This window comes from Mastigoproctus giganteus, chromosome 6, assembly GCF_048544385.1.
Source record: "Mastigoproctus giganteus isolate SK-2022 chromosome 6, ASM4854438v1, whole genome shotgun sequence".
Classification (NCBI taxonomy): domain Eukaryota; kingdom Metazoa; phylum Arthropoda; class Arachnida; order Uropygi; family Thelyphonidae; genus Mastigoproctus; species Mastigoproctus giganteus.
In genome coordinates this window covers 178207509-178235066 of record NC_143580.1, presented here as the reverse complement: position 1 = coordinate 178235066, position 27558 = coordinate 178207509, and the positions used below count along the sequence as shown (strand labels likewise).

Sequence of the window (27558 nt, the reverse complement as noted above, 5' to 3'; positions counted from 1 at the left end):
GCGCACCTGGCTGGTTAAACCGTTGTATGCAGTTTGGAGGAGTGTGATGACTTTTCGAGGTACATGTTCAACCTCTAGTAGTTTCCATAAGGCAGGCCGGTGGACACAGTCGAAAGCAGACTTAAAGTCAATGAAAACAATGACGGTTCGCTGTCCACACCGGATCCTCTCCTCCATCAGCTGACGAATGGCAAAGATTTGATCACAGCATCATCGCCCGGGTCTAAATCCTGCCTGTTCTTCTCGACTGGTTTGCTCGCGATGTTTTTGCAGTCTTGACTGGATAATCTTCATAAAGACCTTTCCAATGATGGAAAGGAGGCTGATGCCACGGTAGTTCTTGCAGTCCCGGTTATCACCTTTCTTGTGGATTGGTACGATAATGGCTTTCCTCCATGTTAATGGAATTTGTCCAGTGCACCAGATGGTTTTGAGGAGCGAGTGTAGTCGGCGAAGCAGTACATCTCCCCCGGCTTTGATCGCTTCTGTGGTGACTTGGTCCACTCCTGGTGCCTTGCCATTCTTCAGGGATTGTATGGCTGCTTTCACTTCTTCTACTGTAGGCTCAACATCGACCATGGAGACCTCAGGGGGGTCGATCGAGAGTGCTGTTGCTGGCGGTCCCTGAGGTGGGTCGTGATTATACAGAGCTTTGAAGAATTCACTCCACCGTTGCAGGCGTTCGGATGGTGATCGCACGAAGGTCCCATCAGCATTCTTGATGTTGTCACTAGTCAATTTAGTCTTTCCACTCAGACAGAAGAATTCACTCCACCGTTGCAGGCGTTCGGATGGTGATCGCACGAAGGTCCCATCAGCATTCTTGATGTTGTCACTAGTCAATTTAGTCTTTCCACTCAGACATCTGAGGGTGCGGTAGAGAGTGCGGTACTCGTTTTTGGATGCCGCCACTTCAAGATCGCCTGCCACTTGGTTCCAGTATGCTTCTCTTTCTGCTGTCATTCTTTGTCGGACTTCTCGGTTTAGCTGCCGGTACCGTTCAAAGTCGACCAACTTTGCCTGTTTCCGTTTGTCCACGAGGTCGAGGCACTCATCTGATATCCATGGTTGCGTTCGACGTCGGGCAGGTGGACATAGGGGCTTGGCACATTCCAGGATGGCATCAGAGATCTGCTTTTCTTCTTCATTTATATCCTCGGGCACGGCCAGCATCTCGAAGCGGTTGGATAGGGCGATCTGATATGCCTGTTTGTTGGCAGCATTCATTAGCTGCCTCCAGTCCAGCTTGGCTGACCGAGATGATCTTTTTGCATGCCGTAATTTGAGCTGCACCTTAGCCCGGATGAGGTAATGATCAGATCCGCAATCAGGTCCCCTCATGGCACGAACATCCATGAGTGATGAGCGAAATCTGGCATTGATCAAAATGTAGCCCAGGATTGCTGAGTCCTTGCCAGATGGATTTCGCCATGTAAGTTGATGTTTTTGAGGGTGCTGGAAATGGCTGTTTCCAATGATCAGGTTGTTAGATGCGGCAAAGGACAACAAACGTAGTCCGTTGTCATTGATCTTCCCATGGCCAAACTTGCCCATTGTTGTTTCCCAACCAGATCTGTCCACGCCAATATGGGCATTAAAGTCCCCTGCGAGGATGATCACTTCTGTCTGCGGAATTGAATCCAGCGTATGTTGGAGCTGGTTGTAGAAGTCATTCTTGGTCGGGTCCAGGCTAGTCTCAGTTGGCGCATAGGCGGAGATAATATGGGTCTTGATGGTGCCCTTGACAGTAAGGACTGCCAGGCGGTCCGATATTGGTTGGAAAGCGATCACACTACTGGTGGCCTGAGCATCGACCATAAAGCCCACTCCTGCTTCTCGTTTCTCGCCACCAGAGTAGAATAGCATAACCGCTTCGTTAGGTGCTGGTGGTTGGATGATCATCGTTCCAGACCCGGTGAGCCTTAATTCAGATAATGCTGCGATTGATATCTTGCACCTAAGTAGTTCTTGGGCAATGATTTCCTTTTGTCCAACGTGGTGCCCCGTTCGAACATTCCATTCGCCAATGTTAATTGTCCTTTTCGGCGTAGTAAGCTTATTGCTGTGGCCAGTGATCCACTTCACACCAGCACCCTGGGTCCCCAGTGCTGGCGCATCGGCTACCCTGGATGCGGTAACATTGTTATAACAGCTTGTTCTGTGGCCAGTGGTCCACTTCACACCAGTACCCTGGGTCCCCAGTGCTGGCGCATCGGCTACCCCGGATGCGGTAACATTGTTGTAAGAGCTTGTTCCGAATTTCATGCGGTTTCTTGCCTAGTTTCCCCGGTTTCCCGGTTCTGGTCATTTCGGCAGGATGACCACCCTCCTCCTTTCGCAGCCGGGCTTGGGACCGTCCATGGCAGTCCCAAGCCCGCCATGGACGGTCATAACACATACTGAACAAGGATTAGAGAGAAACAACCTCGCTCGCGATTTTGTCACCCCTCTCCCCACACCCACTGAGCGCTGTTTTGACTGGGAAAGATGATTTTAGCCACGTCCATGTTTTTTTATGTTGGAAAATGTTCATGGCGATTTAAAATTCACATTTTTTTTAGGTTTCATTTTATATTAAATCAGTGACCGCGAATACAGATACCGCGAATAGCGGGGGTTTACTGTACTCATAGGTGTACTCAAAATTTCATCTATTAGATGCAAAATTTTTCTTTTTTTTTTTTTTTTTCCCTTCAAAATTCAAAAATTTAAAATTAAAAAAATTTTTTTTTTTTTTTTCCCCCCAAAATTCAAATCTGAACCGACTTTTTTTTTTTTTTTTTTTTTTTCAGCCGGCAATTGGCAAAAAAGCCTAACAAACGGCGGATATAGAGGACACCCTGGAAGCCGCCATTAACTTACAAATACACTTTGAAACTTTGTACTCATAGGGGTAAAAGAAAAATTTCAGATGCTCTAAGCACCTCACCCGCCATGGAGCCCTACGAGGGAATGTCAAGTTCGCTCAGGAGCATCATATCCACATTTCCAATAAGCCTTCAGACCGTCCCAGGACGAAACAGAGGGAGACTTACTGGAACGTAGTTGACCCCAACAGTAAGAACCACCTGCAGAGCGATCCCAGTTGGGCTGGTCTGGGACCTCACAACTTGTCGAAGTAGGGGCCGAAGTGCTGTATTAAGGCTGGGCCTCATCAACCACCAGGATCCTCCTTTCTGAGTTTCCACGGTTCGTGGCACATGGCTGCACACTCTGGATTCCAATGATGTAACCCTGGAACCAAGGTATGGTTGTTGGATCCCAGTGATGCTAATCTGAAAGGCCAGCAGCATCACTGAGAGGTCCCCTCATCACATACAGGTGCCCACTTCGAGGGGTCCTTGGCAAAGGATGCAAGAATTCTTTACTTATGTAAACACTAGAGGAAGGGAATTAATCAAATTGGTCTACTTAATATTGACAGTTCGACTGTTGATGATCCTGCTCAGGTTGCTTACAAACTGAATGAGTATTATGCATCAACATTCAAAGGAATTTCTTAAGGAAGGGATGCCGAAGTTTATATCAAACTAACAGAGTGCTAAATCATTTTGTAATAACTAAGAGGAAAGTGGAAGAGAAATTGTTCAAGTTAAACGTAAGAAAGGCATCTGGGGTAGATGGGACTATCCAATTATACTAAGGGAGAAAGCAAAGGAAGTAAGCAAACCCTTACCATAATTTCAAGGGAGTTCCCCACAGACTGTAGATGTACAAATGCATCCCCAATTCACAATGGTAATCAAAGAGTGACACGAGTAATTAGAGACCTGTTAGTTTAACTTCTGTTCCAGGTAAAATAATAGAGTCACTGGTAAAAGAAGTAATGCAAGATCATCTAGACAAGTCTGCAATTATACTTCAGTCACAGTATGGGTTTGTTAAAGGGGAAATCTTGTCTGTAGTATTCGATTGGATACTACAATGTTGTCACAAAGGAATTGGATGCAAGAAATAATGTCGATATCATATACTTGGATTTCAGGAAAGCTTTTGAAACTGTGGCATTAAGGGCAGGTTGCTACTATAGATAAAGGGATAGTTGAGTGAGAGAAGACAAAGTGGTATTCAATGTTCAATGCCCTTCATGGACCAATGTTATCAGTGGAGTTACCCAGGGTTTGGTGTTGTGCTCACCATTGTTTGTTAAATTAATCTATGATACTGATGAAGGCATAGCAGGCTTATTATTCAAGTTTGCAGATGATAGAAAGGTTGGCAGTGTGTCAGGTTATTGACAAGAATGACAGCATGCTACTGCAAGAGGATCTAGAAGTTAGGCATATGGGCTGAGAAATTAGTATTAATAATGGCCGCATCGTGCAAAAAAAAAAAAAAGAGGAGAGTAATATAATAATAAAAAAAATTAAATAAAATGAGTTTCCCCAAACTGACAGCATCTACCAACCCTGTAGGTAACCTATTATAGTAATTTATAACTTGCTAGCTAAAATAAAACTTTCTGCAGTCCGGTCTAAACACCTTCCCCCCCGTAATTTGAATTTATGGCCACCAGTACCGGAATCATTTATAACTGTAAATTTCATCCTGATTCATTTTACTTTTGCCTCAATTTGCAACTGAAGTTTAATATTGGCAAATGCAAAGTCCTGCATATTGGTAGTAGTAACCCCAGAGTAACGTATCAACTGTGTAGTACTACACTCAGCATAGTGGAAAATGTGAACAGGTAAAAAAAAAGGTAAACTGCAGCTACTATCAATCCACTGCAGGACGGAAACCTCCTCAAAAATTCTTGTTAAGGGAAGTGGACCATAATCTGCCACGCCAGTCCGGTGCAGATTGACCGTATTTAGCAGTCAGTGGCTTGAACCCCGGTCAATGAGATTTGTTCTCACAAATCTCATAGACCGGGGTGCAATGAGATTTGTGAGAAGGCTTCACTTTTGCAAATTTCAGCATCTGGATATTAGGCACCTGCAAGGCGAAACTGTGGGTAATTGTGCAGTTGGATATAGTGTTGTTTGTTTTTTTGATTTATGGGTGAAAGGGTTACTGCAGTCGGATATGAGGTTCTCTGAGCAATGCTGACAGGCTGCCAGGACAGCTAATGAGGTTGTGTCAATGATATACAGGAATTTTCTAACAGGGATAAGGAGATGATTATCCAAATAAGGCAATGGTCAGGCCACATCTTGAGTACTGCATACATATCTGGAGCCCACATTTTAGAAAGGATGTAGAGCTGCTCGAATGAGAAGAGAGAAGGGCAATGAGATTTGTGAGAAGGCTTCAGTTTTGCAAATTCCAGCATCTGGATATTAGGCACCTGCAAGGTGAAATGACTAAGGTGTTTAAGGCTTTGAATGGATCAAACAAATTCAATGCTGATAGGATTCTTCCTCTTATTCAGCCCACACATGAGGGGACACAAATTCAAATTGAAAGACAGTTGCAGAATAGATGTGCAGAAGTTTGCAATCAGCCAGTGGGTGGTCGATTAGCATTAGTAGAGGCATACGATGCAAGAAAGCAAGCTTATGCAGCATCAGCCAAAAAAAAAAAAAAAAACCCGCTGCCAATTCATCCCTCCATTCATTCCAAATACCTGTCCAGCTCATCCATAAATTTATTTAGTCTATCAACTTCCACAATAAAAGATGGAAGTCTGTTCACCAATCAACTATCCGCTGGCTAACGGCAAACTTCTGCACATCTATCCTACAATGGTCTTTCCTTAATTTGAATTTATGCCCTCTCAGGTGATTATTCTGAACAAGAGGAAGAATCCCATCAGCATTGAGCATGCTCAAACTATTCTAGGCTTTATACACCTCAATCTGATCACCTTGCAGGGGCCTAGTCTCCAGACACTGTAATCTGCAAAACTTAAGCCTTTTTTCGTAAGAGCTAACCTTTGCTCCATTCAGTACCCTTGTTGCCCTTCTCTGTACTCATTCCAACAGCTCCACATCCTTCTTAAAATGAGGCTTCCAGACTCAAGTACAGTACTCAAGGTGTGGCCTGACCATCGCCTTATACATTTCTAGCAGGGATAATCACCTCCTTATTCCTGCTAGAAAAATTCCTGCATATCATTGACAAGACATCATGAACTACTCTTGCAGACTGTCTGCACTGCTCAGAAAACTTCATATCTGTCTGCACAGTTACCCCAGGTCCTTTTCATTTTCTACCACTGTCAGTGTAGTACCACAGAGTTGATACATTTCTCTGGGGTTACTGCTTCCGATATGTAGTATTTTACATTTCTCAATGTTAAACTTCATTTGCCACCTCTCAGCCCATCTCCTCAACTTTTCTAGATCATGTTGCAGCAGCGTACTGTCATTAGTGTCCTTAACAACCCTGCCAACCTTGGACATTGTACATCAGGCTTAATGTCCATTTGTATTTATGAATGATACTGATATCATCAATATCATTTATAAATACAGAAAACAACAACGGACCCACACTGAACCCTGAGGGATTCCACTAATAACATTAGTCCATGAAGAGCAGTGTCCATTGATTACCACTCTCCGTCTTCTCCCACTCAACCATCGCTTAATCCATAGCAGCAATTTGCCTCCAATGCCACACTGCTCCAATTTTAGTAGCAGTCTTCCATGTGCAACAGTAACAAAAGCATTTCTAAGATCCAAATATATGATATCAAAGTTATACCCTGCATCCAGTTCCCTTGTGACTTCATCATAGTATCCATTCAAATTGGTCAGACAAGACTTCCCCTTAACAAAATCATGCTGTGTCAGAGCTATAACTGAAGTCTTGTCTAGATGACCTTGCAGTGCTACTTTAACAAGTGCCTCCCTTAATTTCCCAAGTTAAACTAACAGGTCTATAATTACTTGTAGTAGTAGTAGTAGTGGTGGTGGTGGTGGTGGTAGTAGTAGTGGAATGTAATGCAAGAAAGCAAGTGTATGAGCTTATGTAGCATCAGCCAAAAAAAAAAAAAAAAAAAATCACACCATTCCCTTCAAATGCCTGTCCAGTTCCTCCTTAAATTTATTCAACCTATCGACTTCCACAACGAAAGATGGAAGTTTGTTCCAGCAATTAACCACCCGCTGGCTAAAGGCAAAATTCGGCACATCTATTCTACATCTGTCTTTTCTTAATTTGAATTTATGACCCTTTAGGTTCGTAATCTGAAGAAGTGGATGGATCCCATCAGAATTCAGCGTGCTCAACCCATTCAAGTCCTTATACACCTCATTCAGATCATCGCACAGGTGCCTAGTCTCCAAATTGCAGTGGCAGATTCCAGCCACTGCAATTTGCAGAACTTAAGCCTCTCTTGGTAAGAGGATCCCTTCATTCCCCTCACCAATCTTGTTGCCCTTCTCTGTACACGCTCAAGCAAATCTACATCCTTTCTAAAATGAGGCCTCCAGACCTGTACGCAGTACTCAAGGCGTGGCCTGACCATTGCCTTATACAGAGAAACAATCACCCCCTTTTCTCTGCTAGCAAAATTCCTATATATCATTGACAAAACCCCATTACCTGCCCTGGCAGCCTGTCTGCATTGCTCAGAAAACTTCAAATCTGACTACACAATTACTCCCAGGTCTTTTTCATTTTCTACCACCTTAAGTGTAGTACCACACAGTTGGTATGTTTCTCTGAGGTTACTTCTACCCATATGCAGTACTTTGCATTTGTCAAGGTTAAACTTCAGTTGCCACTTCTTAGCCTATCTGCCAAAATTATCTAGATCCTGTTGCAGTAGCACATTGCCATTACTATCAATAACAACCCTGCCAACCTTTGTATCATCTGCAAACTTCGACACTAAGCCTGATATACCTTCATCAATATCATTGATAAATATACAAAACGACAGTGGACCCAACACAGAACCCTGTGGGACTCCAATAATAACATTAGTCCATGAAGAGCAGCACCCATTGATTACCAACCTCTGTCTTCTCTCACTTAACCATCCTTTTATCTATTGTAGCAACTTACCCTTAATACCATTCTGCTCCAATTTGTACAATAGACTTCCATGCGCAACACTGTCAAAAGCTTTTCTGAAATCCAAATATATGATATCAAAATTATTTTTTGTATCCAGTTCTTTGTAACCACGTCATAATAACCAATCAAATTTGTCAGACAAGACTTTTCCTTAACAAACCCATGCTGTGTCTGAATTATTTCTGCAGTCTTGTCTAGATGATCCTGCAATGCATCTTTAACCAGTGACTCTATTATTTTACCTGGAACAGAAGTTAAACTAGCTGGTCTGTAATTACTCGTGTCACCCTTCGATCCCCCCTTTTTTGCACATCTCCAGTCCGTGGGAACCTCCCCCGAGTCCAAGGATGCTCTCATAATTATGGCGAAGGGTTTGCTTAGTTGCTTTGCCGCCTACTTTAATATAACTGGATAGATCCCATCCACCCCCAGGTGCTTTTCTTATGTTTAACTTCAACAATTTCTCCTCCACTTTGCTCTCAGTTATTAACAAAATCATTAAGCACCCTGCTACAATTTGATAACATTCTGCCATTTTCAAACCTTAATAACTCCTTATGTGTGAATGTAGATGCAAAATACTCATTCAGTTTGTTTGCTATCTGAGCAGGATCATCAACAGTCGAACTGTTGATATCAAGTGGACCAATCAAATTCATCCCCTTCCTTTTAGAGTTTATATAAGTGAAGAAATCCTTGCTGGTTTTAGCATCTTTTGCCACAGGTGGATTTGGGCATCTGTTCATGCCACAATGGAGTATAAAGGATGGAAAATAATAAGTATTCACTGCACCTAGAAGTATTTGAACAGAAGTTAGAAGTATCTGAAATTATGTATATATATAGATTACAAAATTTCATAAGTTAATGTACATTTGTTTTTTTAGGTCCATAAGTAAATGGACTAGAGCCATAAATACAGAGAGAGGTGCTATGCTAAAGAAGGTCGAGGTCTGATCCTTCATAAAATTCCTTAGTTTGCAAGGTTAAGAAGTAAAACAAATTCACAAGGAAATGAAAGTATATGGAGAGGATTGCCCACCATATTAGACTGTGAAAAATTGGAAAAAAAAAAAAAAAATTCAAGTTTTTGGTGAAGCAGTGTAAATAGGACCCAAGACAAGGGAGACCCATCTCAGTCAGATCCTGCCACTGTGGATAATGCCATGCATCTGTCAAGTTAGTCCTTGAAGAGATATGCGCATAAATTTTATGGCAAATGAACATTAGCCCTACACATGTCTAAAGTGGCAGGCTGATGGGTTCCGAGATTGTTTACGCCTCCTCAAAAGCTTCACAGGAAAGTGTTCTGCAAAAATTGTTGGAGCATTATAGAGAGAACACTGATTTTGTTGACAGAATTGCAAATGTCAATGAAAACTGGGTACCAGCTTTCTTCGATTGTTGTAATTTGGTCACAAAAAATTATTAACATTCTCTCAACAAAAAGTCGTCAAAAATTATTAAAAAATTTTAGTCTAAGAACCAGAACAAAACAGAACAGCAAATAATCGGAACTTTCATTAGTCCCCAAAATAAGCCAAGGTTCAACTGTTTGCCAACAAGTTTATGTTGTTACAGATTATCAAAAGGCAACAGCCTTTTGATAATCTGTAACAATGATTACTAGGGAGTACTAGTCTTCTCCTGGAAAAGCTGAGAGGCTACTAAGTTGAAGACATGTGGGAAGCTACCTAAAGGTAATGCTCCTACTCACAGGTCTGCACTTACAGTGGACTTTGCTACCAGCTATGGCTTTGAAAATCTGTAGCACCCACCCTATTCCCTTGACTTCTAACATTCAGAGTTCTTCCTCTTCCCTAAAATGAAGAAACCATTATGGAGCCACAGATTTCAGACTGATGAGGAGGTAATGAAGTGGAAACCTAGTTTCTGTAAAAAGTGAGGAGTTCTATTCAGGAGGCCTGAAGGAGCTTATCCACAGTTGGAAAAAATGTGTAGCTCTAGAAGGTAGCTACATAGAGAAGAATAAAATTTTCAGCCAAGTTTCAAATTACTGCTTCCCTTTATTGCTTTCTAAATTGAGAGAGGGTGTCACACGTGGGACATACTGTAGGCACTGCATCGGATGTGAAAAAACTGCAAAATGAAGGTTTTTTTTAAAATTTATTATTATTATTATTATTATTTTTTTATGGCTAAATGATCAATTACAGCAAAAAATTCTCAGTTGTTTATTATAGCCATATTTGTCAAAAATATAAATTCACTGATTTTTATAATTTTTTGATTTTTATGTAGTTTTATTTATTTTTTTGGGGGGGGGATAAAAAGCAGAGAAAAACTTTATTGCAAAACCCAAGAAATTCAATGTCATGAATTATGTGATGACAGTGAGTCAGCAGCTACAGATTACCATTGCCACCTGATAAAATTTCCTTTTATGTGCCAGGACGTAACAAAACAAAAGAAATTTTTCAATATTTTTTCTTGACTTTTTTTTTTTTTTTTTTTTTCCAATTCCATTTGAATGATTTTACTTCTTTTATGAAGTCACTGTTTTACCTTTGTGAGCAGATTGGCCCTGTCAACCTAATCGTCTGAAATTTCAAGAAAAATCTCCATTCTGCATAAATAAAATACAAACATAAAAAGGAAGGCAGTCTAAATCACATATTTCCAAATTAGTCAGGTATTATCTTAATGGATGCCAATTTACATCATAATTTCAGGCAATACTAACAAAATTTGCATGTCCGTATTCAAAGAACATAACATACACATTTATTTGAAAAACAAAAGCAGCAACAAATTTCAGTGAAATTCAAAAGAAAAATAAACTTTTTGAACCACTGTAAAAGACTAAATATACTTGAAATGAAAGACTTCACCTGGGTAAAGTTTGGAACCTATTCATTACTAACAGAATCTAAAAATCATTAAGTTTTGTGGATATTTTCTCCTCTGCTTCTTTAGAGAGTTTGTCTTTTTGTGTTTTGTGACAGAATAATAGAATAATTATAATCACAGAAAACACTTGAAAAACATCATTTTTAGACTCTAAAAGTATAAATTGATTCTAAACTTTACACAGGTGAAGAGCTTTCATTTTATTTAGATAAAGATGGATGATTGTTTTCAACATCAGCATGTTCAGGAGGCAACTAGAGGGAAGAATACTCTTGATTTGATTATCAGCAGTGATTCTTCATGCATTAAGAATCTGCAGATAAATGAACCACAAGGTGGCAGAGATCACAGTGTGCTGAAGTGGGATTTACTCAAAGAGGTAACTACCATTAGGGGTAAAGGGAAGGGTTATTGCTTTCGTAAAGGTGACAACAATGGACTGAGACAGTATTTAAATTCTATACAGTGGGACCAACTGATGATGTTACCAACAGCAAATGCAAAATGGGAAGCATTCAAAGAACTTATCTTGGACGCTACTAGGCTATACATACCACTAAGAAATATTGTTCAAGGTTTAGGCCTAAATGGATGTCAGATGAACTGATGAGGCATATGGCAGAGAAGAAACATGCATGGGATACATACAAATTAACACATGACACAGAAGCCTATGATAGATACAAGTTGATCTGTAACCAAGTTACAAAGGAGGTAGTAGTAGTAGTAGTAGTAGTAGTAGTGGCACTTGATGCAAGAAAGCAAGTGTAGGAGCTTATGCAGCATCAGCCAAAAAAAAAAAAAAAAAAAAAAATCACACCATACCCTGTAAATGCCTGTCCAGTTCCTCCTTAAATTTATTTAACCTATCAACTTCCACAAGGACAGATGGAAGTTTGTTCCAGCAATTAACCACCCGCTGGCTAAAGGCAAATTTTCGCACATCTATTCTACATCTATCCTTTCTTAATTTGAACTTATGTCCCCGTAGGTTCGTATTCTGAACAAGTGGGAGGATCCCATCAGAATTCAGCGTGCTCAACCCATTCAAGGCCTTATAGACCTCAATCAGATCACCGCGCAGGTGCCTAGTCTCCAGCCACTGCAATTTGCAGAACTTAAGCCTCTCTTGGTAAGAGGATCCCTTCATTCCCCTCATCAATCGTGTTGCTCTTCTCTGTACACGCTCAAGCAAATCTACATCCTTCCTAAAATGCGGCCTCCAGACCTGTACGCAGTACTCAAGGCGTGGCCTGACCATTGCCTTATACAGAGGGACAATCACCTCCTTTTCCCTGCTAGCAAAATTCCTATATATCATTGACAAAACCCCGTGACCTGCCCTAGCAGCCTGTCTGCATTGCTCAGAAAACTTCATATCTGACTGCACAATTATTCCCAGGTCTTTTTCATTTTCTACCACCTTAAGTGTAGTACCACACAGTTGGTACGTTTCTCTGGGGTTACTTCTACCCATATGCAGTACTTTGCATTTGTCAAGGTTAAACTTCAGTTGCCACTTCTTAGCCCATCTGCCCAAATTATCTAGATCCTGTTGCAGTAGCACACTGCCATGACTGTCATTAACAACCCTGCCAACCTTCGTGTCATCTGCAAACTTCGACATTAAGCTTGATATACCTTCATCAATATCATTGATAAATATACAAAACAACAGTGGACCCAACACCGAACCCTGTGGGACTCCACTAATAACATTAGTCCACGAAGAGCAGCACCCATTGATTACCACCCTCTGTCTTCTCCCACTTAACCATCCTTTTATCCATTGTAGCAACATACCCTTAATACCATTCTGCTCCAATTTGTACAGTAGTCTTCCATGCGCAACAGTGTCAAAAGCTTTCCTGAAATCCAAGTATATGATATCAAAATTATTTTTTGCATCCAGTTCCTTTGTGACCACATCATAATAACCAATCAAATTTGCCAGACAAGACTTTCCCTTAACAAACCCATGCTGTGTCTGAATTATTGCTGAAGTCTTGTCTAGATGATCCTGCAATGCATCTTTAACCAGTGACTCCATTATTTTACCTGGAACAGAAGTTAAACTAACTGGTCTGTAATTACTCGTGTCACCCTTCGAACCTCATTTGTGAATTGGGGATACATTTGCACATCTCCAGTCCGTGGGAACCTCCCCTGAATCCAAGGATGCTCTCATAATTATGGCTAAGGGTTTGCTTAGTTGGTTTGCCGCCTCCTTTAATATAACTGGATAGATCCCATCCACCCCAGGTGCCTTTCTTATGTTTAACTTCAACAATTTCTCCTCCACTTTGCTCTCAGTTATTACAAAATCATTAAGCACACTGCTACAATTTGATAACCTTCTTCCATTTTCAAACTGTAATAATTCCTCATGTGTGAATGTAGATGCAAAATACTCATTCAGTTTGTTTGCTATCTGAGCAGGATCATGAACAGTCAAACCATCGATGTCAAGTGGACCAATCATATTCATTCCCTTCCTTTTAGAGTTTATATAAGTAAAGAAATCCTTGCTGTTTTTCTTAGCATCTTTTGCCAAAGATTTCTCGTAATCCGCCTTTGCCTGCCGAACCTCCTTTGTGACCTGATTACAGACTAGCTTATATCTGCTACAGGCTTCTGCGTCGCCTGATAATTTATATGCATCCCATGCATTTTTCTTCTCTGTCACGAGTCTCATTAGTTCATTTGATAACCATTTAGGCCTAAACCTTGAACAATATTTCTTCATCGGTATGAAAAGTCTAGTAGCTTCCACGATTAATTCCTTGAATGCTTCCCACTTAGAATTTACTGTTTGTAACATCGTCAGTTGATCCCACTGTACAGAATTTAAAAACTGTCTGAGACCAGTGTACTCCCCTTTACGGAAGCAAAAACCCTTTCCTTTACCCCTGACGGTAGTTACCTCTTTGAGTAAATCCCACTTCAGCACACTGTGATCACTGCCACCTAGTGGTTCCTTTCTCTGCAAATTCTTAATACACGAATGATCACTGCTGATAACCAGATCAAGAGTATTACTTTCTCTGGTTGCCTCTCGAACATGCTGCTGCAGAAAACAATCATCCAATAAATCCACAAAAGTCTGACTAGCGTGTGAGTGACCAACCCACAAGTTCCAGTCAATATCTGGGAAGTTAAAATCCCCAGATTAGGCAGGCGAAGGCAGATTACGAGAAATCTTTGGCAAGGGATGCAAAGAAAAACAGCAAAGAGTTCTTTACTTATGTAAACTGTAGAAGGAAGGGGATGAATCAGATTGGTCCACTTGATATCGATGGGTCAACGGTTGATGATCCTGCTCAGTTAGCTAACAAACTAAATGAATATTTTGCATCCACATTCACACATGAGGAATTATTTAGCGAGGGGAAAGCCAGAGGTGTATTCAAATCTAGCAGTAAGCTAGAGAATCTTGTAATAACTGAGAGTAAAGTGGAGGAGAAATTGTTGAAGATAAACACAAGAAAGGCACCCGGGGTGGATGGGATCTATCCAGTTATATTAAAGGAGACAGCAAAGGAAGAAAGCAAACCCTTAGCCATAATTATGAGAGCTTCCTTGGACTCAGGGGAGGTACCCACAGACTGGAGATGTGCAAATGTCACCCCAATTCACAAAGGAGGATCAAAGGCTGACACAAGTAATTATAGACCTGTGAGTTTAACTTCTGTTCCAGGAAAATTAATGGAGGCACTAGTTAAAGAAGCACTGCAGGATCATTTAGACAAGACTTCAGCTATAGCTCGGACACAGCATGGTTTTGTTAAGGGGAAGTCTTGCCTGACCAATTTGATTGGATACTATGATGCAGTCACAAAGGAACTGGATGCAGGGAATAACTTTAATATTGTATACTTGGATCTTAGAAAGGCTTTTGATACTGTTGCACATGGAAGACTGCTGCACAAATTGGAGCAGTGTGACATTGGAGGCAAATTGCTGCTGTGGATAAAGGGGTGGCTAAGGGGGAGAAGACAGAGAGTGGTAATCAATGGACACTGCTCGTCGTGGACTAATGTTATTAGTGGAGTCCCTCAGGGTTCGGTGTTGGGTCCATTATTGTTTTCTGTATTCATAAATGATATTGATGAGGGTATATCAAGCTTAATGTTGAAGTTTGCAGACGATACAAAGGTAGGCAGGGTTGTCAAGGACACTACTGACACTATGTTGCTGCAACAGGATCTGGAAAGGTTGAGCAGATGGGCTGAGAGGTGGCAAATGAAGTTTAACATTGACAAATGTAAAGTACTACACATAGGAAACAGCAACCCCAGAGCAACGTATCAACTCTGTGGTACTACACTGACAGTGGTATAGAATGAAAGGGACCTGGGGGTGGTTGTGCAGGCAAATATGAAGTTCTCTGAGCAGTGCAGACGGGCTGCAAGAGTAGCTCATGGTGTATTGTCAATGATATATAGGAATTTTTCTAGCAGGGATAAGGAGGTGATTATTCCCTTGTATAAGGCAATGGTCAGGCCACACCTAGAGTACTGTATACAGGTCTGGAGGCCTCATTTCAAGAAGGATGTAGAGCTGCTGGAATGAGTACAGAGAAAGGCAACAAGATTAGTGAATGGAACAAAGGGGGTGCTCTTATGAAGAAAGGCTTAAGTTTTGCAAATTACAGTGTCTGGAGACTAGGCACCAGCGAGGTGATCTGATAGAGGTGTATAAAGCCTTGAATGGTTTGAGCATGCTCAATGCTGATGGGATTCTTCCTCTCGCTCAGAATAATCACCTGAGAGGGCATAAATTCAAATTGAGGAAAGACAGATATAGGATAGATGTGCGGAAATTTGCCTTTAGCCAGCGGGTGGTTCGTTGGTGGAACAGACTTCCACCCGTTGTCGTGGAAGTTGATAGCCTAAATAAGTTTAAAGCTCAGCTGGACAGATATTTTGAACGAACAGAGGGGTGAAGTGGAAGTGGTTTTTTTTTTTTTTTTTGGCTGATGCTGCATAAGCTTCCTTTCTTGCATCAAATGCCTCTACTAATGCTAATGCTAAGATACACAGTGCAAATTGTCATTCAAACATTACGTTAGACTATAAAAACACAACTAAAGAAAATTTTTTGAATAAACGTGAAAGTTTAAAGATATGCTGTTAACATTAATGCTTCTCTTCTCCATCATCTAAATATAAAAAAAAAAAAACTCGCAATTTTTCTGAAGCTAATATATACATACATTTTACATATATAATTATATGTATGATATTCACATACCTGGATTTTGATTGCTGTCTAATCGCACAACTGGTGTTCCAGTTTCTAAATCAAAAATGATAGCACTGGAAGAGGTATATGCAGTAACCATCTGTGCTGGATCGCATCTGAGAAAATCTACTGATGTGGGGCTACCATCAGCTAGTGTAAACAGTGTAAAAGAGAAATTGTGAATTAATAATGCGTGCATTGTATAAATAGTTCATATTATAAAAAAAGTATTTCTCATTGAAGGCAAATTTATTTTATGATCTACCACAATGCAGTCAAAGGATTTTGAGAACTTGGAAACGGATAAGTTTTTTTTTTTTTAAATTTTGCTTTTTTTTTACCTAATTAACATACTAAATTGTGTTCAATAAATATTTTAATAGTCCTAAACACATTCATTAGCTTATTTTGAAAATTCAGCTAGTGATTTTGTAATTTAGGACTTAATATTTGTAGAGCGTTTTAATCAGTGATTATATGAATACTGTATCTCGTGACAAGTAGCAAAGTACACGGTATTGGAATTGCAGCGTTTTAACTGCGATAAATAGGTAGCTTGATTTTTTTTTTTTTTTTTTTTTTTTGATTTGGTAGTTGTTGGCGCATCGGCTTCTGTGGCCATATTGCACCTCACAAGGTTTTTGCAGTACTTTGATCCAGGGCCGAGGCGGGAATCGAACCCGCGACCTTTGGGTTGCCAGGCAGGTACTTTACCCACTCGGCTAGCCCGGTCGGCCAGGTAGCTTGAAGGTTCTAATCACACACATTGGATTTTTTTTAGCTGACAAATTTTATTTCTAGTGAGCTGTAAACAATTTAAAACTCTACAAACTAGAATGGGCCATGGTACAGCCAAGGCAGATGTCTCTGTGTGTGTGTTCGTTTGAATAGAGTGTGAAGGAATAGGAGTGAATTCAGAGTTTTGATGTCAACTATGAGAGCTTGAAGAATAGGGTGTATGCCGTTGAAGGAATTTAAATGGGAGTCCATCAAGTCCTTGAGGTTGTCACAGACATTCTCTCAGATATGCCAGACAAGCTGTACTTGCAACCTGGGAGTATAAAACGCTGATGGAACTGATATTCGGGTGACACTCAAGTCAAGTGGACCCAAAATTCGGCAAAGACCGGAGGGCCTGTGGCAGCCAAATCCTCTGCTTGCACCTTCACAATGGTGGGACTGTTAGTAATCCTGGGTATAATCTCCATGCACAAGTACATGGTGGGTGACCACCCAGGTGTGAACCAACGTAAGCAGGGGTCGAGGTGTGGCGCCCACACCACATGGAGGAACGCCGCCCCTCTATGTTACCAGGCAGTACTAGGTGGTAGATGACTCTCATCAACCGGTGAAATACCACCACTTTGCTTATTGGAGGCTTCAAGTGGTGGAAACCATGTTTATTCTCTAGAGGTAGGTTCCGGTCAACCCTTCCCTATCTCTTCCATCATGCAGTATGATTGATGACTTTTGAGGTTATGATGAACGTCGTGGCGAGATCCAATATTCTTTACATTTTGAAGGTACAGCTCTAAAACGGTGTTTGCAGGCCAGCCGCTAGTTACTACACCGGACTGAACCTATTGGTAACTCTCTAGAAGGCTTCTGGATCAGCTAGTGTATAATCTTGCTACCTCTACTCTGCCAGATAGTGACTGGAGGGAGTCTGAGTAGTGTGTATGCGGAGAGCATTGTCAAGGCCACGTTATGTCAAGGATCTGGGTATATTCTTACCACGTGTACGCCATATCCAAAAATTTCATTACTTCATACAGCATTTCCCACCCACTTTTTCTTACTATTGAATACACCATGAATTGTCAAACTAATAGAGCAAGCTTATCTGCGAAAAGATCTAAACCTTCCAAGCACTTCCTAATTCATTTCACAAATATACGTGGTCTCAATTCTAATCACAACGATGTCCATTTCCACTTGTAGTCTGCCAAACCCCATGTACTTTTTCTGACAGAATCTCAGTTATCGGTTGATTCAACTACTGCTCATCTCAGATGCCCAAATTATTCGCTGTATGATTGCTTTCGCCTCAAAGGTGGTACTTGTGCATATGTCCGTTCTGATATTCCCTGTCAGAGACTTGGCAATTTGGAATCTCCTCTCTTTGATCTTCTCTGGCTTAAAATCTCTCTACTTCATTGTGTCAAATTGATCTGCTGTCTCTACCGTTCTCCCAACTCCACTAATCACTTGGAGCTTTCTGACTTCCTCTCTTTGCAACTTGACTTTCTCCAGTCCAACTTTCCTAACAGTGAGGTAATTTTCCTTGGTGATTTTAATGTTCACAACTCCAGCTGGCTTCCGTTCTATAGTCACACCGACCCAGCAGGTTAAGATGCTGAGGCTTTTGCAATTACTCATGACCTAGCACAGATTGTTTATTTACCTGCAACAATACCGGACAATCCTAATCATAAAGCCAATACGCTTGATCTTTTTCTCACAAACAACCCTTCTAAGTACACGGTCGAAGTGAGAGGTCCTTTAGGCACTTCAGATTACAACTTGGTGATTGTCTCTTCTCCAATGGAACCTTTATCTCATGGCTATTCCCAACCTCGTGTTGTTTGGCATTACAAGAATGCAAAATGGAATGACCTGCGAGACTTCTTTTCTTTGGTCGGATTACTGTTTCAAAACTTCTGATGTCAATGTTTGCTCAGATTGTGTCAGTGAAATTATTCTTGCAGGAATGGAATCCTTTATCCCACATTCCACTTTAAAATCTCGTCCTTTATCTAAACCTTGGTTTTCCAATAAATGTGTTAAGGCCATTCAAGAGAAGAATGTTGCATATTGTAATTGGCTTGTTTCTAATTCTTCAGTTTCATTTTCTGCCTACACCAAAGCTCGCAACAATTGTAAAGCAGTTATTAATCAGTCCAAACTAGAGTTTCAACAGGCTAAGAGTAGAAAACTTGCTTCTTGCCCTAATGGTAGCCGGGCATTCTGGTCTTTTGCCAAAGCTATTGGCCGTAACTTTTCCCCATCTCTGCTCCCACCTCTGTCCAAACCAGATGGTTCTGTTGTCACTTCAGCCAAGGATAAAGCTGACCTGCTAGCATCCCATTTTTCTTCCAGCTCATATATTAATGATCTTGGTAAAACACCTCCCACCATTCCCAACACGCTCCTCCATTCAATGCCTCCTGTGGTCTTTCGTCAAAAGGATATCAGAAGGATTTTGATGAATCTTGATGCTAAGAAAGCTCCAGGTCCTGATGGTATTTCTCCACTTGTTCTCAAAACTTGTGCTCCTGAACTTACTCCTATACTTTGCCAGAGACTTTTCTCACTTTCTTATTCCAAAGGTGTTTTTCCTTCTGTTTGGAAATTTGCTCATATCCAGCCAGTTCCTAAAAAGGGTGACAAATCCCTCCCATCCAATTATTGTCCCATTGCAATTACTTCTACTCTTTCTAAAGTAATGGAGAAATCAATTAACAGCCAACTCTTAAACTACCTAGAAACCTTCCATCTGATCAACGATTGCCAGTATGGATTCCGTCAGTGTTGATCCACTGGTGATATTCTGGTAATGTTACCCATTTATGGACTTTGATCGTGTTTGGCATAAACGTCTTCTAAACAAGCTTCCATCTTATGGTTTGCCAACTATTTTTAGTAATTGGTTATCCAGTTTTCTCTCTGATCGCTCACTGAGGGTGATAGTAGATGGCTCTCTGTCTTCTAATTTCTCCACTAATGCCGGTTTCCCCCAAGGTTCAGTTCTTTCCCCCACTCTTTTCCTCTTGTATATTAATGACCTTCTTCCATTGACTGGAAATCCTATCCATAGTTTTGCCGATGGTAGCACATTGCATCCCACTTTCCATTTTGAGAAACATTGTCCTGCTCAATCAGCTTCAACTTTTCGAAAATCTGCTACCATTCCTTAAATGCCGATCTTCGGGTAATTCTCCAGTGGGGCGGCAAAGACAACTTAGTTGATTTCAACCCTTATAAAACTCAGTCTTGTCTAATGTCTCGCAAAAAGGATTCTTGTGCTCCTAGGCTTATCTTTAGTGACAGTCCGATTTCTAGGCAAAATGATATATCTCTTTTGGGGATTACCCTGACTTCTAATCTCTCTTGGCACAATAAAAATATTGCTTCCTCTGCATCTAAAAAACTTGGTTTTCTCTTTCGCTCTCGGTGTTCCTTTTCTTCTAAACAGCTGCTCATTCTGTATAAATCACAAATCCGCCCTGCCATGGAATATTGTTCTCACATCTGGGGTAGTGCCCCCAAAACCTCTCTCAGGCTTCATGATTCCATTCAGAAGAGGGCAGTTAGGTTAATTAATGATTCATCTCTAACAGAGTCTCTCCACTTGCTTTCTCATAGACGTACTGTTTCTGCTGCATGCCTCTTCTACAGATACGTCCATGGGCACTGTTCTTCTGAATTGGCTACTATAATTCCTGCTCTCTCTTTCAAAACAGTCCGAACATGTGCTGCCACCAACCAACATCCATTTACTGTCCAACTTCAAACTCACAGAACCAACTTTTCACCTTCCTCATTTATTCATTCAACTGCCGTTTTCTGGAACAACCTTCCTTCATACGTATTTTCCGAAAATTACAATCTACAGAAGTTCAAGTCCAATGTCAAGAAATATCTTCTTTCGTCTTCTCAACCTCCAACCCAAGCACGGTACTAAGTACTATAGGTTCTAATATCTCTCGTGTTTGGGGTTCACATAAAAAAAAAAAAAAAAAAAAGTACTCAGCTGCAAAAATCAATGCCAGAGCTTACACTTGTACATCAGGGAACACAGCGGCAATCCCGAAAGCAGACTGCTATGGTCCCACAGGAAGTAGTTATTGACAATAACTCTACTATTAGGGAAACAGAAAATTTGCTATGTAAAAAGGTGAGGTTGAACAGGACCAGAATATGCCTGCCACAGGCAAAAGTAGATACTGTTATAAAGCAACCATCGTAAAACAGTGTTACGATGGTTGGAAAATTGTTAGCTTGGGAGGATACATTGATAAATAACTTAACTATAGTGGCAGGGAGAGGTGAAAAGTGATTCCGGAAATTCCTCTATTGGAACATGCAGCAGCCAGGAACGTACAGTGTTTGAAATTTCAAAGCCTGCAGTGGGTCCTCATGGAACAAGTAAATACGTGGACCATGGTAAGAAAATGTAAAAAAATTAAGAGTAAGAACAGGTGCATGTATACTCCGTATACACTAATGTAAGATGCATAGTAAATAAATCTGAAGTGAATGTGAATAATTACATCATCAAACACAGACATTGTAGGGATATTGGAGACATGGTGTCACTCAGAAATAACTGCTGCAGAATTTTTTTAGGGAGTACAATGTGCACAGAAACAGACAGGACAGGAATGGGGTTATGCTCTTAGTTAAGAAGCATATTAAATCTAATGCAGTGCATCCAGTTGACTGAGTGGCCAGTGTGTTGTGGGCCTGTTTGGTGAGAGCAGGAGTATGTTATAGGCCTAATGACTGTGAAGAGTTTGGGTTTAAAAAACAACTATACAGAGAAAGAAAGTGGACCAGTATATCAGAATGTCTTATAATGGGAGATTTTAAATTTCCAGATACTGATTGGAACTTGTGGGTTGGTCACTCATACACTAGCAACACTTTTGTTGATTTAATGGATAACTGTTTTCTATAGCTGCATGTTAGAGGCAACAAGAGGAAACAATACTCTTTATCATCAACAATTCTTCACACATTAAGAATCTACAAGTAAAAGACCTACTGTGCGGCAATGATCAGGGAGTTCTTATGTGGAATTTACTTAAAGATATACCTACTGCCATGGCTAAAGGGAGGGGCTTTTGAAACCATAAGGGTGACCACAGTGGCCACAGATGATTTTTATATTCTATACAGTGAGACTGTCTCATGATGTTTCCAGCAACAGCAGCAGCAAATGCTAAATGGGAAGCATTCAGGGAAGTAATTGTCGAAGCTACTAGGTTTTTCATAACAAATACCATTCAAGGCTTAGACCTAAATGTACGTCAGATAAACTGATGAGACTTGTGGCTGGAAAGAAAACTGCATGGGATACGTATAAATCATTTGGTGATACAGAAGCTCATGGTAGGTATAAACTAGTTTGTAATCAAGTCATAAAGGATGTTTGGCAAACAAAGGCAGACTTCATTACTTATGGAAACAATAGAAGGAAAGGGATGAATTGTATTGATTTTCTAGATATCAATGGCTTAACTGTTGATGATCCTATTCAGGTTGCTGACAAAGTGGATAGGTATTTTGCATCTACATTCAACATAAAGAATTCATTAAGGAAGGGTATGCCAGATATATTATTATTATTATTAGCCATATGTTACAAGGAAGCCTGAGGCTTATGCTGCACCAGCCAAAAAAAAAAAAAAAATTCCCAAGTTACCCTGAGAGAGAGAGAGATGTTATTTCACTTTTAGGAGTATTAGCAACTAAGGCCATATTGATCCGGGATATGCGGTGGTCATTCCCTGACCTTTCCGCATCCTTCGTATTTGGTGGTGACGGGCTTGAACCCCGGTCTAATCAAGAAGCGTGTGCTATGCACTGCTGATCCTTCCCACCTGGCTACGGAGGCGCTGAGAGAGAGAGAGAGAAGTAGAAAGGAATCACTAAGAAAGATGGATATCCAGCTCAGGACCCTGGGTTTGCCAAGCCCATACTCACCAGATGTGAGCCCCCGGGGTTGAGGGGAAAGTGGAACAGCAACTGTTGAAATGAAACACACAAAAAGCACCTGATGTGACTGGATCTAGCCAATTATATTACGGGAGGCAGCAAAGGAGGTTGCAATGGACTGGAGATGTGCGAATATATCCTCAATTCACAAAGGAGGATCAAAAGGTAATGTGAGTAATTACAGACCTGTTAGCTTAACTTCTATTCCAAGTAAACAATGGAGTCATTAATTAAAGAAGAAGAGGAGGACCATATAGACAGGAATGCAATTATATTGCAGTCACAGCATGGATTTGTTAATGGGTCATCTTGGCTGACAAATCTGAATGGATACTACGTTGCAATAACAAAGCGACTAGATGAAAAAAATAATTTTGATATAATACACTTGGATTTTAGGAAATCTTTTGATACTGTTACACATAAAAGACTGCTGCACAAAGTGGAGCATCGTGGCATTTAAGGGAAGTTATTGCTATCAAAAAAAAAAAAAAAAAAAAAAACCATCCCCACTTCCCACATTACTTGTTTACCTCTTTGAATAACACTGGTCAGCATCAATTTCCTCCATGAAATAATTTCGACATATTCACATAAGAAATATATTCAAAAACTCAGATATATGCTTATAAAAGTTCACATCATCCCTAATTTTCAAAAATAGTAGGTTAAATCAAAAACAAGATCTGTAGTTGGTTTAATCATCTTTTCCATCTATTTTATCTATTTATTTATTTTTTCTTTCTAGAACATTCAGTAGACTTCACAGAACATCCGGGAGCTTTTTACAACATTCGAGAATGTTCTGAAAGATTCTAGAATATATTGGGATGTGTTTTGAAGGTTCTATAATCTTCGATGGAGTTCTTTAGAAACAATGTGAGCCTTCTAGAAACTTTTCCACTGGTGTATATATATATATATATATATGAGCTTGTTCTGCAACAAGCAAGCATTTTCGTATTTAAAAAAGTGTGTGTTTCAGACAGCAAGTGGTGAACAAAGTGAACAAGTGTTTTAGAGTAAATCATGAACTGCATTTAAATTAAAAATCTACAATTTCTTAATTGTGGTCTTATGTGTACATATCTCAACCATACATGAAATATGTCATGTTGTTGCCAAAATAAGTGTGCTAGCTTTTGCTACATTTGTGGAGAAGGTGGCATTAATGTATGCTGTTGTATCTTGTGAGAAAAGCCTATGAATTCATGTCCAAGGATATTAACAGACTGGTTAGAGGCAGTGATGAGCTACAGTGGGCTCACAAGAGCCCATTGTTATATATTTTTTGAAAATTTGCAAGCCTATTGTTGAAACAATCATTTATTTTACGAATTAAATTCTGAATTCAGTTATTGAGTATCCACTGCCAGGACTACGGTGGGGAAAGTGGGACCCTAGCCCCAGCATTTTAAGGACATACTCGACCAGTTATGTTTTTTACAATTGCTTCATATTTGATTTAATTACAGTTGGACCTCTGTTTAACAAACTTCTTTATAGTGAATTTTTTGGAATTCCTCTTGGAAATTACATTTAAAATAGTTTCCGTAGAATGAAGAAAATTTCCATATAATATAAAGTCTCTCATAATAATGGATTATTATGAGAGACTTAATTTTGTATGCATTGTTCCTACGTCTGGACTTTAGAAAGTGTGAATTTAGGGTTAAAGGGATTATTGGTCCTAAATGTTAGTGGTGTCGTTAAACCTATCCCACATACCGAGATGTCACACTAGTCAATATGCTTTCCACAGCCACTCAGACGATTAAGGGCGTATTCCCGACACAAATAACCTCTAGTCAACCTGTGTTGTGGTTCTCTTTTACTCTGACAAGCAGTCATCTGTCTTTCAGAGAAGTGAGTGATCCATGCCTTTCAGTAAATTTCTCCTGTCTATGTTTACACTTTACATGGTCGCAATAGCTGAATATCCAAGAGATTATTCAAAGAACTAGTAACAGTAGTTTTTTTTTTTTTTTTTTTTTGATTTGGCAGTTGTTGGCGCATTGGCTTCTGTGGCCATATTGCACCTCCCAAGGTTTTTGCAGCACTTTGATCCAAGCCCGAGGCGGGAATCGAACCCGCGACCTTTGGGTTGCCGGGCAGGTACTTTACCCACTCGGCTAGCCCGGTCGGCAGTAACAGTAGTGTGGGGGCCGAGGCGAGGGCAACTAAGATATTAAATAAACTTTCCGAAGATGAAATGTTGGCAGATTTTTAAAACTGCATCAAGGCCTTCACTGGATAGAAATTATTCCAAAATATAATGGCATATAGGCAATAATTAAAAAAAAAAAATAAAAATAAAAGAAAATTGCAATGTTTGGTTCACAATTTGGCACAGTCTTAATTTTGTTGGTGATGTACATGAAGAGTCAATAACGTCTGAAATGATAAGTTTTTTTGGTGTTGTTCAAAATTTTTTACTTTTTTTCTGGTTCCACTAGTTGCTTGGATATTTTAATGAATACTTTGAAGATTTCACTTAAAGGACATACAGGCACAAGATTGTCATCCAAAGAACAAGCTATAAAATCTTTGTTCTTACAAATAACAAATGTTCATAAAGCTTTAATTAATACTGATGATACGTCTGCAAATGTTGAAACTATCAGTATTGCTCAAAGTCTGCTTGTACAAAGAGACTATCCACTTTTATGCAGATTGGCTATATGGAATAAAATTCTTCACAAAACTGCCTGAGTAAATAAAGCATTGCAAGCTAAAAATCTTTGCCTACGTAACTCTTAACAATTAAAAAGAAGACTAAAAAATTTCCAGGAAATACACGATATTTTTTGGTATGCTGTTACCACAGCAGAAAAAATGGTATACCAGGTACATTTCCAAAAGAAAGAAGAACAAAGAAAAAAAAAAAAAAAAAAAATGGCACTTTACGAATCTTAAGACGATTTCAACTTATCTGCCGAACAACAATTTTGTATTGCAATTAAATATGTTTTGGATGTTCTTATCAATGACTTAAGCAGATTTGAAAAACTGAATACTATTTCTTCATATTTCCATTTTCTACTTGGAACTTCACTTAAATTAATTAACCCCTTGATGGATTATCCCGAGATATCTCGTTTTTAGTTTTAAAAGTTATTTGGACCTATAAGAAGTATCTCGGGATACAATAATACCCGAAGCAAACAATAATACCTCCAAATTTGTGATTTTGTTGAAACGTATTTTCTTGGGCATTTATCTTGTTAATTTTTCATTAGCCAGATAAATCCCGAGATTTCTCAGGATTTTTTATGTCTGGCTTTCATTTTACTTATATTTACTTATTGTACAGCAATGTCAGAACAGTAGTGTGCATTCCTATGTGTCGTCAGTAAGCAAAATAAAATTTTCTGTCCTAAATGCTAAATACTGATAAGCGTTAACCAATTAGAAAACTATATCGAAAATTGTTCGGCAGCCTCTTGAACTGCAGGCCATAAGCGATGCTTACCTCGCCGATCCACTTATGGCGGCAGTGTGTCAGAATGTAGTTAGTACATGATTATTGCGTGTGGTGGGAGGTTACTGCTTCTGTGTTCCACTTGATTTTTTAAATTTATTTATATAATGATTAATGAAGAGTGTTTTTCTCTTCATTAATCATTAGTGCTAATTTATTAAAAAAAATCTGTATAATTTGCAAAATTTGGAATACATGAGATAACTTAGGATAGCCCAGATGGGTTAATTACTCCCAGGTATTTTCTACTAAAATATTTATAAAAAACAAAAAAAATTATACAATGAGTATTCACATGATGCATACTTTTAATCTGTAAAATAAAAAAAGTTGATCCGCTACAGCACATTTTCCGGAAAAAAAATGTTCCGGGAAGGGGTTAATGGAGAAGGCTGCTTCTGACTTTGCTTTAAAATACAACAAAGGTCGAAATGCGTCAAATATTTCAACAGAAATTGAAAGTTTCAAAAATCAATTATGAATTTTTTCATAATGCAAATATCAATTTTCAATTATCGATTTGCAATTCATAATGAAAATATCAAATATCAAACTGCAAATATCAATTTTTCGGGATATAAAATTTGCAACCCCTTTTCAACTGCTCCAATTCATTCATGAGTATTGTATTATCGAAATACAGAAATAGCATTAAGAATTTTTCTTACATTGCCTTTAAGATTGGTTTCTTGTGAAAGGTCCTTCGGTAAACTTGATTGAAAATCACTTTAGATCAAACAATTGACCAAGAACGAATAACACATCAATTATACCCATTGAAAATCACATTGCATAAATTAAAACAAAATTATAGATTTTGCTTGGCAAAAGTGAAAAAAATTCAATTAAAGTAATACATCTTCATTGTATATTTTTAGTTTATGTTATAATGTTGAAAATAACTAATATTGTATTTCACAATATATTTTGTTTCTATGATTTTATTCTAGATATACAGGGTGTCTCAAAAATATTGGTACAAACGTTTAGGGGAGGTAGGTAACATCTAAAGGAATGCGAATTGCATAGGAACCCATAACCGGAAACGTCACGGAAAAGTAGTAGCAGAGGCACAAGAACCAGAAAAGACACAAGACAGTAATTAGTGGCAAACATTTATTTGACATAATATTAACAATGGAGTATGAGATAGATGCATTTCATGATGTTACAACAGGTGCTCAAAGGTTCCACCATGAGACGCAATGCATGCGTAACACCGACGCAGCATGGATTGGAGGACACGGTCGAACACACCCACAGTTTCTTTG

At 39.6% G+C, this 27558-nt stretch overlaps 1 protein-coding gene across 5 annotated transcripts in view; it reads right to left on the bottom strand.

Moving 5' to 3' along the window:
• LOC150084775 (striatin-3-like) overlaps positions 1-27558 on the bottom strand; it is a 751872-nt gene that overhangs the window by 95716 nt on the left and 628598 nt on the right. For all 5 annotated transcript variants that reach the window (XM_090376594.1, XM_090376597.1, XM_090376596.1 and 2 more), the window contains one exon: positions 16096-16236. In XM_090376594.1, coding sequence (XP_090232720.1) covers positions 16096-16236 — 141 coding nt within the window. The remainder of the gene's footprint in view (positions 1-16095; positions 16237-27558) is intronic.